At 31.0% G+C, this 13,185-nt stretch overlaps 1 protein-coding gene across 1 annotated transcript; it reads right to left on the bottom strand.

The window, feature by feature from the left end:
- Positions 1 to 3,850: 3,850 nt before the first annotated feature.
- Positions 3,851 to 7,517, bottom strand: LOC145052045 (Peroxisomal membrane 22 kDa (Mpv17/PMP22) family protein). Its single transcript, XM_078999863.1, has 7 exons — positions 6,938 to 7,517; positions 6,667 to 6,807; positions 6,426 to 6,539; positions 6,143 to 6,316; positions 5,938 to 6,053; positions 5,759 to 5,840; positions 3,851 to 4,167 (listed from the first exon to the last, which is right to left on the bottom strand). Exons 1-7 carry the CDS (start codon positions 7,388 to 7,390, stop codon positions 4,162 to 4,164), a joined length of 1,086 nt encoding a protein of 361 aa, XP_078855989.1. The 5' UTR covers positions 7,391 to 7,517; the 3' UTR covers positions 3,851 to 4,161.
- Positions 7,518 to 13,185: the final 5,668 nt, after the last annotated feature.

The following is a 13,185-nucleotide window of genomic DNA, read 5'->3' as shown; positions in this document are numbered from 1 at the left end:
TTTTTTGAAAAAAATGTAACTTTCTTTAAAAAACTTACAGTTTTTTTTATTTAAAAATCCCTTATTTTTTAAAAAAATGTAGTTTTCTTTAAAAAAAATTGCAGTTTTTATTGAAAAAAAATGTTGTTTTCTTTAAAAAAAAATTATAGTTTTTTTGAAAAAAAATGGAGTTTTTTTTAATTGCAGTTTTTAAAAGAAATATTTTTTTCAATTTTTTTTTTCAAAAATTCATCTTTTCTATAAAAAATTAAAAAATCTGCATTTTTTTCTTTTAAAAAAACGAAAAAAATACTATTTTTAAAAAAATATGAAAAATTCCTTTATGATTTAAATTTTTAGACATTTATATTAATATATTAAAAAACACAAAAAATTAAACATTAAATGAGATTGGTAAGACGACGATCATGTCCCTAATAAATTACTTTTGATTCAACGCTCCGCTTTTAGTTCTCGGGTTCTCGGGAAAGTATGAGTTCTCAATCAATCTCCCATATATATATATATATATATATATATATATATATATATATATATATATATATATATATATATATATATATATATATATATATATAGAGAGAGAGAGAGAGAGAGAGAGAGAGAGAGAGAGATCTAATGAGATCTTAAAAATACTAAGAAATTCATGTAAAATATAATAAAAATCCACACAACATTTTAAACAAAAATACCAAATGTACACTTCCAAATTGTCTAAGAAATCATCCCAAAAATCTTAAAAAATAAAAACATTTTTTTAGGCATATGCACATGCACATATTCATAATAAAAAAAAATAAAAAATAAAAAAAAATTCTTTTGATTCTTTTAATTGAATATATTAAACACGACTTATATATGTATTTAGTGTTGTTTTTGGTTCCTATGATATATGTGTATATGTATATACACACGTCGGTCCATGCCGATTTAAGGTCACAAACAAATTAAAAAATAAACCCCTTATGGTAAAAAAAAAAAGTAATAAATAAAAGGGTATGTTTTTTTTTAGAATGGGTCATTTTTATAAATTTATCCTTAGATTGTTTTTGTAATAGTATTAGTTGTTTGGTTTTTGTTTCATTTTTTTTTCTTTTTTTCACTACCGGATAAATGTTTATTAAGAAACATAATACTATTTTAAACTTACAAAACAATGAGAAAAAAGTAAGTATAGGAAATGGAAACTACATAGTTGTGAATTTGTGATGTTGAATCGTTTTCCAACAACAAAGATAATGATTTTTGAATCGTTTTCTAAGTTCCAACAAGGATTTCAAAACTTGTGATATTAAAATTTCAAGTTATCAACACGAACATAACAAAGAAAACCCATATATTAATTTTTTAACCAAAAACTAACATGAAAGAAATAAAAACATTAACAAAATCTTACAATTTACAAGAATCATAGATCAGATTAACGCGAATCATAAATCATAAATCAGAATCAACGAGTCTATTTCAAATCAGATTAACACGAATACAATATCAACTTTTTTGAATGATGCGTGAAATCATATTATCAAATTCCCCTAGTCTACGTTGCTGATTTTGTTTCGGCTCCATGTTCTTCCTTTTTCTGTTCAACCACTATAAACGGTATATCATAAAAAAATCATATACTAATATAATAAAGTATATAAAAATAGGGCCCTAAAATTTAGAGGTTATGGGTCATTGCCCATACTGTCCCGCCACTGGCATGTATATATATATATATATATATATATATATATATATATATATATATATATATATATGTGTGTGTGTGTGTGTGTGTGTGTGTGTGTGTGTGTGTGTGTGTGTGAAATGACAAATCTAACATACTTCTAAACTAGATCTTAAATCCACTTATGTCCACGACTGGACTTGAACCTTCAACTTTAAGGAGGAAGAGTAACACCAGATACCGCTGTGCTAGAACCCTATATATATATATATATATATATATATATATATATATATATATATATATATATATATATATATATATATATATATATATATATATATATATATATATATATATATCTGTGTGTGTGTGTGAAATGACAAATCTAACATACTCCTAAACTAGATCTTAAATCCACTTATGTCCACGACCGGACTTGAACATTCAACTTTAAGGAGGAAGAGTAACACCAGATACCGCTGTGCTAGAACCCTCGATCTTTTGCAACCCACTCATTTATATTTTTGTTTGATACTTGAGTGGGACCGTCATCATCTTAAAACCACATAAATTGATTGACACTAATTGCATTTCTTTCCTTTGTGAGTAAAGATAACAAATCAGCTTTAATACATTTTGTAGAATTAATGACTTATTTTGTTATAATCATGATATGACTTTGATTTTTATCTTTAATAGAGGATTTGAAACTACAATGCCACAAGAAATCATCTACTACCCAATAAAACTATCTATAAAGAATTATATTTGCTTGTACAATACGTACACGTAAACATACGTATACGTCTAGAAGCATGTTAAAAATTATACACATACATAAAAATATGAACTAATAGCAAATCTTGATTTGTAACAATAAATAAACCTCACATCATTTCATTTACAAAAAAAATTTATATCTTAGTATTTCATATCGAAGTTCTAATAAAGAAATAAAGAAAAACACTAACAAAGGCTAGTCGAAACTCCCCGTTAAGCTAAAAGGAGTGCATGGGAGGTTTTTATGCATAAAAATGTGTCATATCAGCCAAAAAATGAAGCCTCTGGCTTCTTACAAGATAAAGGAAATGCTGTTTGGATTCAAGTTAGGAAAAACGAAAGAGGGACGGAGAAGAAGAGTGAGAAAGAGGGAGGGAGGGAGGAGAGAGATTGTGAACGTTTCGTGGTAGGAGTCACAAGAGCTCACAATGGAGAAGGTTGGGGGTGGTGTTTGGTTACATTCCATGTGTGCAAAGTCACCTTACTCGTCGTTTGAAGTTTGTGTTTAGTATTGTAATTTGTCTTCAAATATTTATTTTATAACAAATATTTATAAATAAATAAATAAAGTCACTAAAAGACAATTTTATCATTTATCGTTTCTTACTTCTATCCCTTTAACAAATATACAAAAAAATAAATAAATAAATAAAATACATATACTTTTTCGAAAATTGTGAAGTTGCAAAGGTGAATAGGTGATGATTATGCAATTTTGCATTTTCATCAAAACTCATCAATTTTCGTGAAGAGAATATCGTATTAGAAACATGAACGTGTCCAAAGATTAAGTCAAAGTCAACAACCAACGCGAAATTCAAAGTCAAATTTTCTAAACCAAGAAAAACACCCAAGAACAAGTCTAGGCCAACCGGAAGATGCCACTCACCCACCTAATCGCATCACCTTAAAAACTCCATCTTTTGATTCAACCCACAGTTTTCGTCAATTGAAGCCAAACACATATACCTTTCTTCCTCGATTAATCACCGATATGATCATCAAGAAGGATACCCCCAACGCCACCAGGCTACAACACCCTTCATCTCTTTCCTTCAAAAAGCATCAAGAATTTGTCATCGATTCCACCCCTTCACCATCTCCCAGAATGATTAAGCGTTCTGATTCCATCATCTTGCAGAAATCGTTGGTTCGGAAAAAAAATACACATGAAAAGGCGATGATCCGGCGGCGGCGTGCCAGTAAGGAGATAGTCAGGAGGGCGTTGACTCCGCCTGCACGTAGACTTGACTGGCGGTGGTTTAATTTCCGGCCAACACCTAGTCGGCTCTCTGTTATGTCCACGGCTATTTAGCTAGATATATGTGTGTTTGTAATCATCAAGAAAATCAATCTGATTCATCATCCCGTATTATTAGGTCAGCTTAACTCTCGTGATCTCCAAATTATGATATGTAAATTGCTAAATATGTAAGGTTTACACTGATTTCAAGAATCTTGAATACCTTCTGCTATTTATATCGAGCTAAATTCTCTGTTAGAAACTACGAAACAGAATAGGATGTACACATATATGCAAAGAAAATTAAAATCTGCTAAAAATGGAGTATACAAGCATATAAACACACTCGGGATCCACACAATGGCTTCAACTAGCGGCTGTTAACTTGTTTACAGCTTTTTTCAACAATTCCCATGTCAAACGTGTTTTGTTCTTTTGCTTGTTTCTTCGATTTTATGGGTATTTACTCCTGATGATAAAAAGAAAGTTATTAAATGAGATTTTTCTTATATATATATTATCTTATAAAACAAATCCCACTATTTTTAAAAATAGATCGAATAAAATAATAACATTTTTTTTAAGACGTCCAAATCATTAAGCTAATTGTACAACTAATCACTAATAAAATAATACTAAAATTTAAACAAACTCCTATAAATCTTCTCTTCCAAGGTTTTGACCAGATCTTTTTCATTCAAATAAATACTCAATACCCTATAATTTAGTCATTTCATGAATTTTCTTTATTTTTAATATGACATGTTTCCTAAAACAAACTAATGATTGAATTGAAAATAATCATTCTCTATCGAAAAAAAATTAATTGTCGAAACAAACTATTTGTCGCCCGCCGATTTGCGCGGGTAAACGGCTAGTATATATATATATATATATATATATAGGGTTAGGTTATTTTGTTTTCACTATCTATTGTGTGCATGTATGACTGATTCTGGACCAATCATTTTAGTTATTTTAAGAAAGTTATTAATGCATATTACATCTTAAACATATTATAGGTATTAATTACATCTTCAGCATTTAATAAGCATTAATTATTTTTTTAAAATAACTAAAATGATTGGTCCAGAATCAATAATCCAGGCATACAATAGATAGTGAAAACATTTGAACCTATATATATATATATATATATATATATATATATATATATATATATATATATATATATATCCCTATTCTAATAAAAGAATATATTTAATCTCCTATTGACAAGTGTCATACAATTAGAACACCTCATTAATGATATATATTCATTATCATGCCATTTGTCAAACTATTAATTATTCTTTTCAAATTTTAAATTTTAAATTTTTTCACTCTAATTACATTAAACTAATAATTGATTCTTTTATTTAAATTTCAAATTTTAAATTTTTCCCACTCTAATTATATTAAATTAATAATATTAGATTGAAAAATAAAATAAAATTAATACATATTATAAGATGATATAACTTCATATATTTATTTAAATTAACGATTATAATTTTATATAACTAAAAAAAATTCTCTTAAATAATAATATATTTAAAATAATTAATTAATAATTTTGATTTTTTATATGAAAGTTTAATTAATTTTATAACCGTAGTTCTCACGGGTTATAAACTAATATATATATATATATATATATATATATATATATATATATATATATATATATATATATATATATATATATATAAGTTCAAATGTTTTAACTATTTATTGTATGCCTGTATGATTAATTCTGGACCAATCATTTTAGTTATTTTAAAAAAGTAGTTAATGCTTATTAAATGCTGAAGATGTAATTAATATCTATTATATCTTCAACATGTAATATGCATTAATTACTTTCTTAAAATAACTAAAATGATTGGTCCAGAATCAGTCATACATACACACAATAGATAGTGAAAACAAAATAACCTAACCCTATATATATATATATATATATATATATATATATATATATATATATATATATATATATATATATATATATATAGTTTGGGTTCGTTTTTTTCTGTTTCCATTCCTTGTCAACATACCTCAGAAGGCTCAAACGATGAACTTGAACTCTGGTCTATTGGTGCATCTAAAACCCTTGCTTCTGATTTCTCATTTGATAAACTGTGAAAAAAAAAATCAAAAGAATTGTCTCAATGAAGCAAAATTTACTAGAGTGAAATCGATAATTAAATTTCGACTCGAGAGTCAAGATACTTACGTTGAAAGTATTGTGACCCAAATGAGCTCAACACAATCCACCCACAATAATCTTTGTTCAACAGGTACAACACCATATGTAATAATGTGAGCAAATGGCCAAAGCTTCCAACCAGCCTAACAAAAAGTTTAATTAATAAAATCCTAATTATATTTCAATCTATATTCATAGTATAATAATGAAAGAAATAATAACGTTTACTCACTGTCAACATAGGCCAAAAAGTCGACTTTAATTCACTAAAAATAGTAACCGGTGATTCAAATCGTAAAAGACCGATGACCATGTAGTAAATACTGTTCCATACTGCTGACCATGCGGTTTGGTCAAACGCTACCTTCACAGGCACCACCCACCAATCTTGAAACGGGAAAAGTGCCTGAAATGAATATAGCAACAACATAACATTATTAGTTCATATTATTAATTAAAAAGCTAAGTTCACAAGAAAAATACTTAATTAAAAGTAAAATTGGTGCATTGTTTACCTCACAGAAATAGTAGTAGTAGTGAGAGAGTGATCCATGTAGAGTGAAGCCAACAAGGCCAGATCTAAACATGCGTGTGCGATCAAACTCCAAGAGTGGTTTACCTTCACAGCACTGGATAGAATAGTGGATAATTATTCATTCAAAAGTGTTAGTTTTTTTGAGGTCATCATCAATTCATCATTCATCGATCGTTAATGGAAACAAAGGGTGGGTTTTTACAGAAAAGAAACCAACGAACCTGTGCAATCCAATCGCCTACTGAATATACAACTCCACTTATCATCATCTTAGCCAAAAGTGGGTTTTCTTTAAGAGCTTCTTCGTATGCACTCCAGTTGTGTTGTGGTGCGTATCTCAATATTTCAAATATGGTCCATCCCTGTGTGTGTCACACCAAGATTAAACTTAACCTTAATTGAACTAGAAAGAACAAAACTTTCAAACTCAAAATTATGTTTGAATAAAACCTAATTCGACAAGTTAATGGTGGATAGAATAGAAGAACTCACATGCCAATAATCGTAATCGATGGTGAGCAATTTGGTGATACCGAAAGTACCAGCGGCAAGAACAATGGTGGCGTTGATGGTTCTATCGATCAATTTATCGAGATTATCACCTTCGACTACCTGATTTCCATCACCGGAAGAGCTCGCAGACGAAAACCCACCTTCAAAAGACAATCTTCCTTCACTACCACCGAACCCACTAATCAATTGAACGTCTTTTCCACCTTCAACCTCCCTCTCAATTTCACTCACCAGGATACCAACTTGATGATCCGTAAAGTCATTACTCTGTACGGGTATCACGTCTTGCTCCTTGGAAACCGCCCTGACGGTGCCGGCGCCGGCGCCGTGCTTGGTTTTGGTGAAGAATTTAGGTGCTTGTGAAATGGGTACGAAGGATTTGATGGGTTTGTAGAGGGGGAGGAAGGTCGTACTAATGGAAGCAGCGGCCATTAGTTTTGCCGTCGTGGGGAAGCGAAGTGATTTGTGCAGATTTTCACCGGAAAATCAATCGACCTGCTTTCTCCGATTCAATCTGGATTGGGGTAGTTGTGTTTTATAGAACTGTAGATTACAGGGTGATGCAGTGTTGCGCGGACCAGGGAACGTTGTTGACTTTTTGTCAAAATGGGGGTATTTGGAATCTGGTTGGTTGGATGAGGATGACGTATCGCAGTACGGTGGGGGGCTGTGTAGCTTGTTGTGTTTGTCACAAATGTGAAACGCTTGAATATGCTATGTTTTTGAGATTTCATTGGTCCACGTAATTTAGCTATTTTTTGTACTATGAAGCCTTAAATCCATTTTATTCAGAAGATTACAAAATTTTATGTTTAGTAATTTATACAATATTTATTGTTGTTAAAAAGTTTACGAATGATGTTGTAAAGACGACAGCTCATAAAGGGTAATTTAAGAAATATATTTTGAGTTATACAATTTCTAAATCTATAAATGTGTTTATAAATCACAAGAATTTAATTTAAAAAAAAAATCTTAAAATTTTTACTTTAAACAAAAACTCAGAAAAGTTACTTCATGCAGATTTTCACAGTTTTTTACATTTAATTTCATGTTATTTTATATTTTTAAAAGCTTTTAACTAATTTTTCTAATACCTTTATACAAATACAAACTACCGTTACTAGTTTTCAACTATCAGTTACTTTGCCAAATGCAAATATATTGCTCCAAAAATAATAATTATACAGTAGTTACAAAATCTTAATCTCCATCAAGCATGAGTTAAACGAAATTTAATTTTAATTAATTTCTTTGATACATGCATATTTTATATTTTATTCGACAATAATTACAAAATAAAATTCGTTCTGTTATGCCATTTATACTCGGAATAATATTTCATCTAAACATACAAGTTCCTTGACATCATGTTTTAACATGCCAAACAAAACAATACACATCCCTAAAATACGAACCCTTCTACATATTTCTTTGACAGATTAAATTACTTCGTATTTAAATGCAAAAAATATTTATTAATAATCTTTACAAAATAATGTTCAGTTATTCATAAATTATCAAAAATGAATCTTGAATTCTAGATATGCATTTCATTGATGAGGACGTACTAATGGTGTCGATGGGTTATGGGCCCGCCCATAAATCCTCTGTATGATGGCCCCACGGTAGAAATAATGCAGCCATGGAAATATCTAGAAAAGAATTGTGGTAGAAAAAAGGTTCACCACAAATATAATTTATGGAAATAATATTATTATATGGTTGTGAAAATTGGGTATCTAATGGTCATATATGGATTGGCCTTGACGAGTTTACTCTGTACCCATCTGAAATTGTCTCCACCACATTAAACATAGATTACGTCGGTATATTGTTTCGGATGCTTTATTTCCAATTCATCAGTTGTATAAATTTAATAATATTTGAATAAATTATATTGACCACAAATATGTTCACTTAGGTGTTGTTGTCTGTTTTTTTTAAGCAAAAATCCATAAAGTTTGCGGACCATCTATGCAACCCTCTGCAGTAGAAGAGGTGGAACAAAAGGTTGCAGACTATAATAAGAAGCGTGTTTGTTTTTTTTAACATTTGCATACCGTTGCAGATGTTAAAAAATTAAAATAAACTGATTTTATAATCCGAAAATAATTTTTTAATACCGAAAATTTAATAATGTATAACATTTCGGCAATAATTTATGGTATTTCAGCAAAAATAATGATATTTTAACAAAACATAATGATATTTTAGCATAAAATATTGATATTTTATCAACAAATTATTATTATTCAATATAAAAATAGAAAAAAAAATCAACAAGAGTAAACAAAAAAAACGAAACAAAAAATGTAAAATAAAATTTCAAAAAGATATAATCAATATTTTAGCAAGAAAAAAAAATAATAAGAGGTTGGAAGAGGTAAGAATATGCAAAACAAGTGTTGCGCCAAGAAGAACACGCGCAAAGGTTTTTTAATCTGAAAACTTCTGAAAAACAAACAGCTGCGAAATGAAAAGGTGTTGTATTGTTTGTTTTTTGGAAGAAAAAAAAACTTATTCATCATTGTTGCGCGGCGCAGCACTAGTAACTTAATTAAGAGTAAATTGCAAAATTAGTTCATGTGGTATCCCAATAAGTGCACTTAGAATCTTTTTTATTTCATTGGCATTGTTGGTCCAAAATTAATTCTTTCACTTGTAGTATCTTAAAAAGTACAGATTTGATCTTTCGAATTAACTGTTATCTAAAAGAAAAATGAATCAAATTATACTTTTTGGGATACTATGTTGACGAAATCTGCATGAAAATTTTAATTTTGGACCAACCATAAAAACGAAATAAAAAATAGACTCAAACTATACTTTTATACTTTTATGGATACCACATGACCAATTTTGCAATTTTCTCTTTGGTTAATAAAGGAATTTAGTTTTCTTCCATATAGTTATATAAGATAATTATCGACATACAAATTTTCATTTAGATTTCAAACTGCTGAGAACCAGTTTTGAAATAACCAATCCGCCGGTTTGGAACCAAGTTTTTAACCGAAAATACTATGATTTTTAACGAAGTATTACTTTAAAAAATCAAACTGATTATAACCAAAACCGTTTTTTCCTTGTATAGGTACTGGACACCTCTAATCTGTATTAACATTACATTAAAAAGAAAGAGCGAAAATTTGTTACTCGGCCCAAGATACTGGACATTCCTGGTCCAAGCCCGATGTACAGTTGGGAATCGGGTTGGGCTTTGCTCAAGTGTCAACATCATCACTTATGGTCCAAGAACTTTAGAACTGGCAACCTTATTAAATATGGCCTAAATATATCTTAAACAGGAAAAATAAAATTTGGTTTTAAGTCATCGATTATATTTTACATAATTAATATATTATAAAATCGATAAATTTAAGTCTTCTATACGAAGACGATTCAACTTGGGTTGCTTTTTGTCTAACTGTTCAGAAAAGTAAAATGTATGATGTCGACGGATTATAATGAGTTAAAAGTCATATAAAATGTATTTAAATATTTACCACTTATCATTATTAAATTTATTTCATTACAAAAAATTATACTTTAATAAAATCATATTTAAGATATTCGGATGAGGTGACCAAAGCGTTGGACATCATTACGGTGATTGGCCCAAAATTGGGCATTCAGCTGAATATCAAGAAAACCGAGCTCTTTTGGCCCTCGTGTGATGGTAGGAAGTTATGGGAGGGGCTATTTCCGGCGGACATCGGGAGGCCGCCTTTGGGGGTGAAACTTCTTGGGGGAGCTGTTAGTAGAGATGCTAGTTTCATTCGCAACCTAGCCATAAAGAGAGCCGAAAACGCCGTGAATTTGATGCGCCTTCTTCCACAATTGTCTGACCCCCAGAGTGAGCTCCTTCTTCTTCGGTCTTGTATGGGTATTGCTAAGCTTTTCTTTGGGTTGAGGACGTGCCAACCCGTTCACATGGAGGAGGTGGCAATATTCTTTGACAATGGATTACACGGGGCGATTGAGGACATTGTGGTTTGTGGGGGCCCTTTCTTTGGTGACATACAATGGCGAATTGCTTCCTTACCCATTAGGTTTGGGGTTTGGGTTTATACTCGGCAGTAGAGGCTACATTTTATGCTTTTGTTGCCTCAAGGGCCCAATCTTGGGTATTGCAAGACCACATCTTACGGGATAGCGGTATACATGGTATGGATTTTGTTTATGATTGTGCATTGGCATCCCTTCGCAACGAGCTTCAGATTTTGACCTTATCAATTTTACTACTAAAGACACCCCTCCCCCCCCCCCCTAATCCTAGAATACACTGGCGAGTGCCTTTTTTCATAAAATTGTCCAAGATATGGAAGTGCATTGCGACGTGACGGATCGGCAGAAAGCGGTTTTTCCAGTGCTTACGTGCACCACATGCTCAAGATTTTCTTCTAGCTATCCCTATAGATGGGCTGGGCCAACACATGTCTCCCGTGGAGTCTCGTACTATTCTCAAATATCGACTCATGATTCCCATTTTTCCAGCTGACGAGATATGTCCTGTGTCGCAAGGCATGTTTGGACTCTTTTGGGGAGCATCCCGGGGTTCAAATACAGACACGATATGGTTAGGGATGTATTGTTTGATATATTTAAGCGTGCCGGGGTTTCCGCTAAGAAAGAGGCACCTGTTAATTTCTTGACTGATCCGACAGAAGGAAGGTCAACCCTCAGACCGGCTGATATTTTGATTTTTGGATGGGTCGGAGGGAAAAACGCATATATGGATCTTACAGGGGTATCCCCTCTCGTGGGTCTGAGGGCTGGGGGTTTTACAGCCGGACATACTGCTTTAAAAGCAACCACAGGCAAAGTCACCAAACATGAGAGATCGTGCCTGGAAAATCAATACGTGTTCATATCATTTGCATTTGATACGTTTGGTTTCCTCGCACCGGATGTGGTAGAGCTTCTTAAAAGAGTACAACGAATCATACATAGTAATGTTATATCCCCTAGATCTTCGGATGTAGTCTTTATATAATTAGCTTTACCATTCAAAAAGGTTTAGCGGCACAACTTGTTGTCCGTTTGTCATCTCATTCATTATACGATGACAATTAAAAAGATGTTTTCTAGACACGATTTGAACAAAAAAAAAAGTCAGTCAATTAAACCAATAAAAATGTTGAACAATGAATCAAAACAATTTTGCAAATACATGTTAGTTGTTTATGTTTATTGTAAAGATATTAAACGTTCATATAGTTAAATGAATGGACACAATATGCTTCGATCCACGCTTACGAAAGACATGCTTTAACTGGTTAATATATCGTTAATTTTGTCACCACTAACAATTAGTCTCAGGTTGTTACTAAATTACGTGAAATCAAATATTAAAATTGTGTACACAAAAGAGTGTCTTCAACAACAGTGGTTGAGGGATAATTCAAGATTCGCGTTATAAAACATAGTTTGCATTGATTCACAACATATCATGTAATGGATACTAACCTCGAGATTGTAAGTGCAAATGATGGGGATGAATATGAGCAGATAAAGCACAAGTACATGAAAAACGTTCAAAACTAACAAAGAACAATTTATGTTCTGAATTAACTTTTAATTCTTGTATTAGATCTTATCTGAACTCAAATCGATCTCTAAAATATCCTATGAAGACTACTAGACTAACTCCTATTTAGCTAGAAGACTCATAAGAAATTTCAAAACTATTAATAAAAATATAAAATTGAAAATACTAAAATTTTGAAAAAATAAAAAGAAAAAAAGGCTAAAAAGCAACTCTCAAGAGTCAAAGACTCAAAGCAACAATAAAAAAATAACTGTGTTGTTCATAAAGCCCAAAACCAAGCCCAACTAGCATCATATTTATTTTTTTCCATTTACTCAACGTCTAGTATTCTACAGTCTCTTGACGACGTCAATACGACGACATCAAAGCGACTTGGTATCTTCAAAATTTCACGATAGTTTTGTTGAGTTAAAATGGTTTTTCTTTTTTGAGTAAATTACATGAATGGTCCCTATGATTTAGGGTAATTTGCGCCTTTGGTCCCTAACTTATTTTTTTAACTCGGAAGGTCCCTATTGTTTGTTTTTGTTACAAACTTGGTCCCTACTGTTTGTTTTTGTTACGCACTTGATCCCTGTTTTACCTAAAAATATTATTATTTAAATAAAAAAAAATATTGAGGTAGATAAGATAAGATGAGAGGGGTGGAGTTTGGAGTGTGTTTATTTAAATA

The sequence above is a fragment of the Lactuca serriola genome, chromosome 5 (genome assembly GCF_051521515.1).
Source record: "Lactuca serriola cultivar US96UC23 chromosome 5, Lser_US96UC23_V15, whole genome shotgun sequence".
Classification (NCBI taxonomy): Eukaryota; Viridiplantae; Streptophyta; class Magnoliopsida; order Asterales; family Asteraceae; genus Lactuca; species Lactuca serriola.
This window is presented reverse-complemented; position numbering and strand designations above follow the sequence as displayed.

Excerpts from the sequence above, each read along its gene's own strand:
- LOC145052045 (XM_078999863.1), bottom strand. The coding sequence starts at position 7,390 with ATGGCCGCTGCTTCCATTAGTACGACCTTCCTCCCCCTCTACAAACCC. Across the intron at positions 6,808-6,937 it reads TCGATTACGATTATTGGCAT|GGATGGACCATATTTGAAAT; the intron begins GTGAGTTCTTCT and ends TGACACACACAG. Across the intron at positions 6,317-6,425 it reads ACTACTACTATTTCTGTGAG|GCACTTTTCCCGTTTCAAGA; the intron begins GTAAACAATGCA and ends TATTCATTTCAG.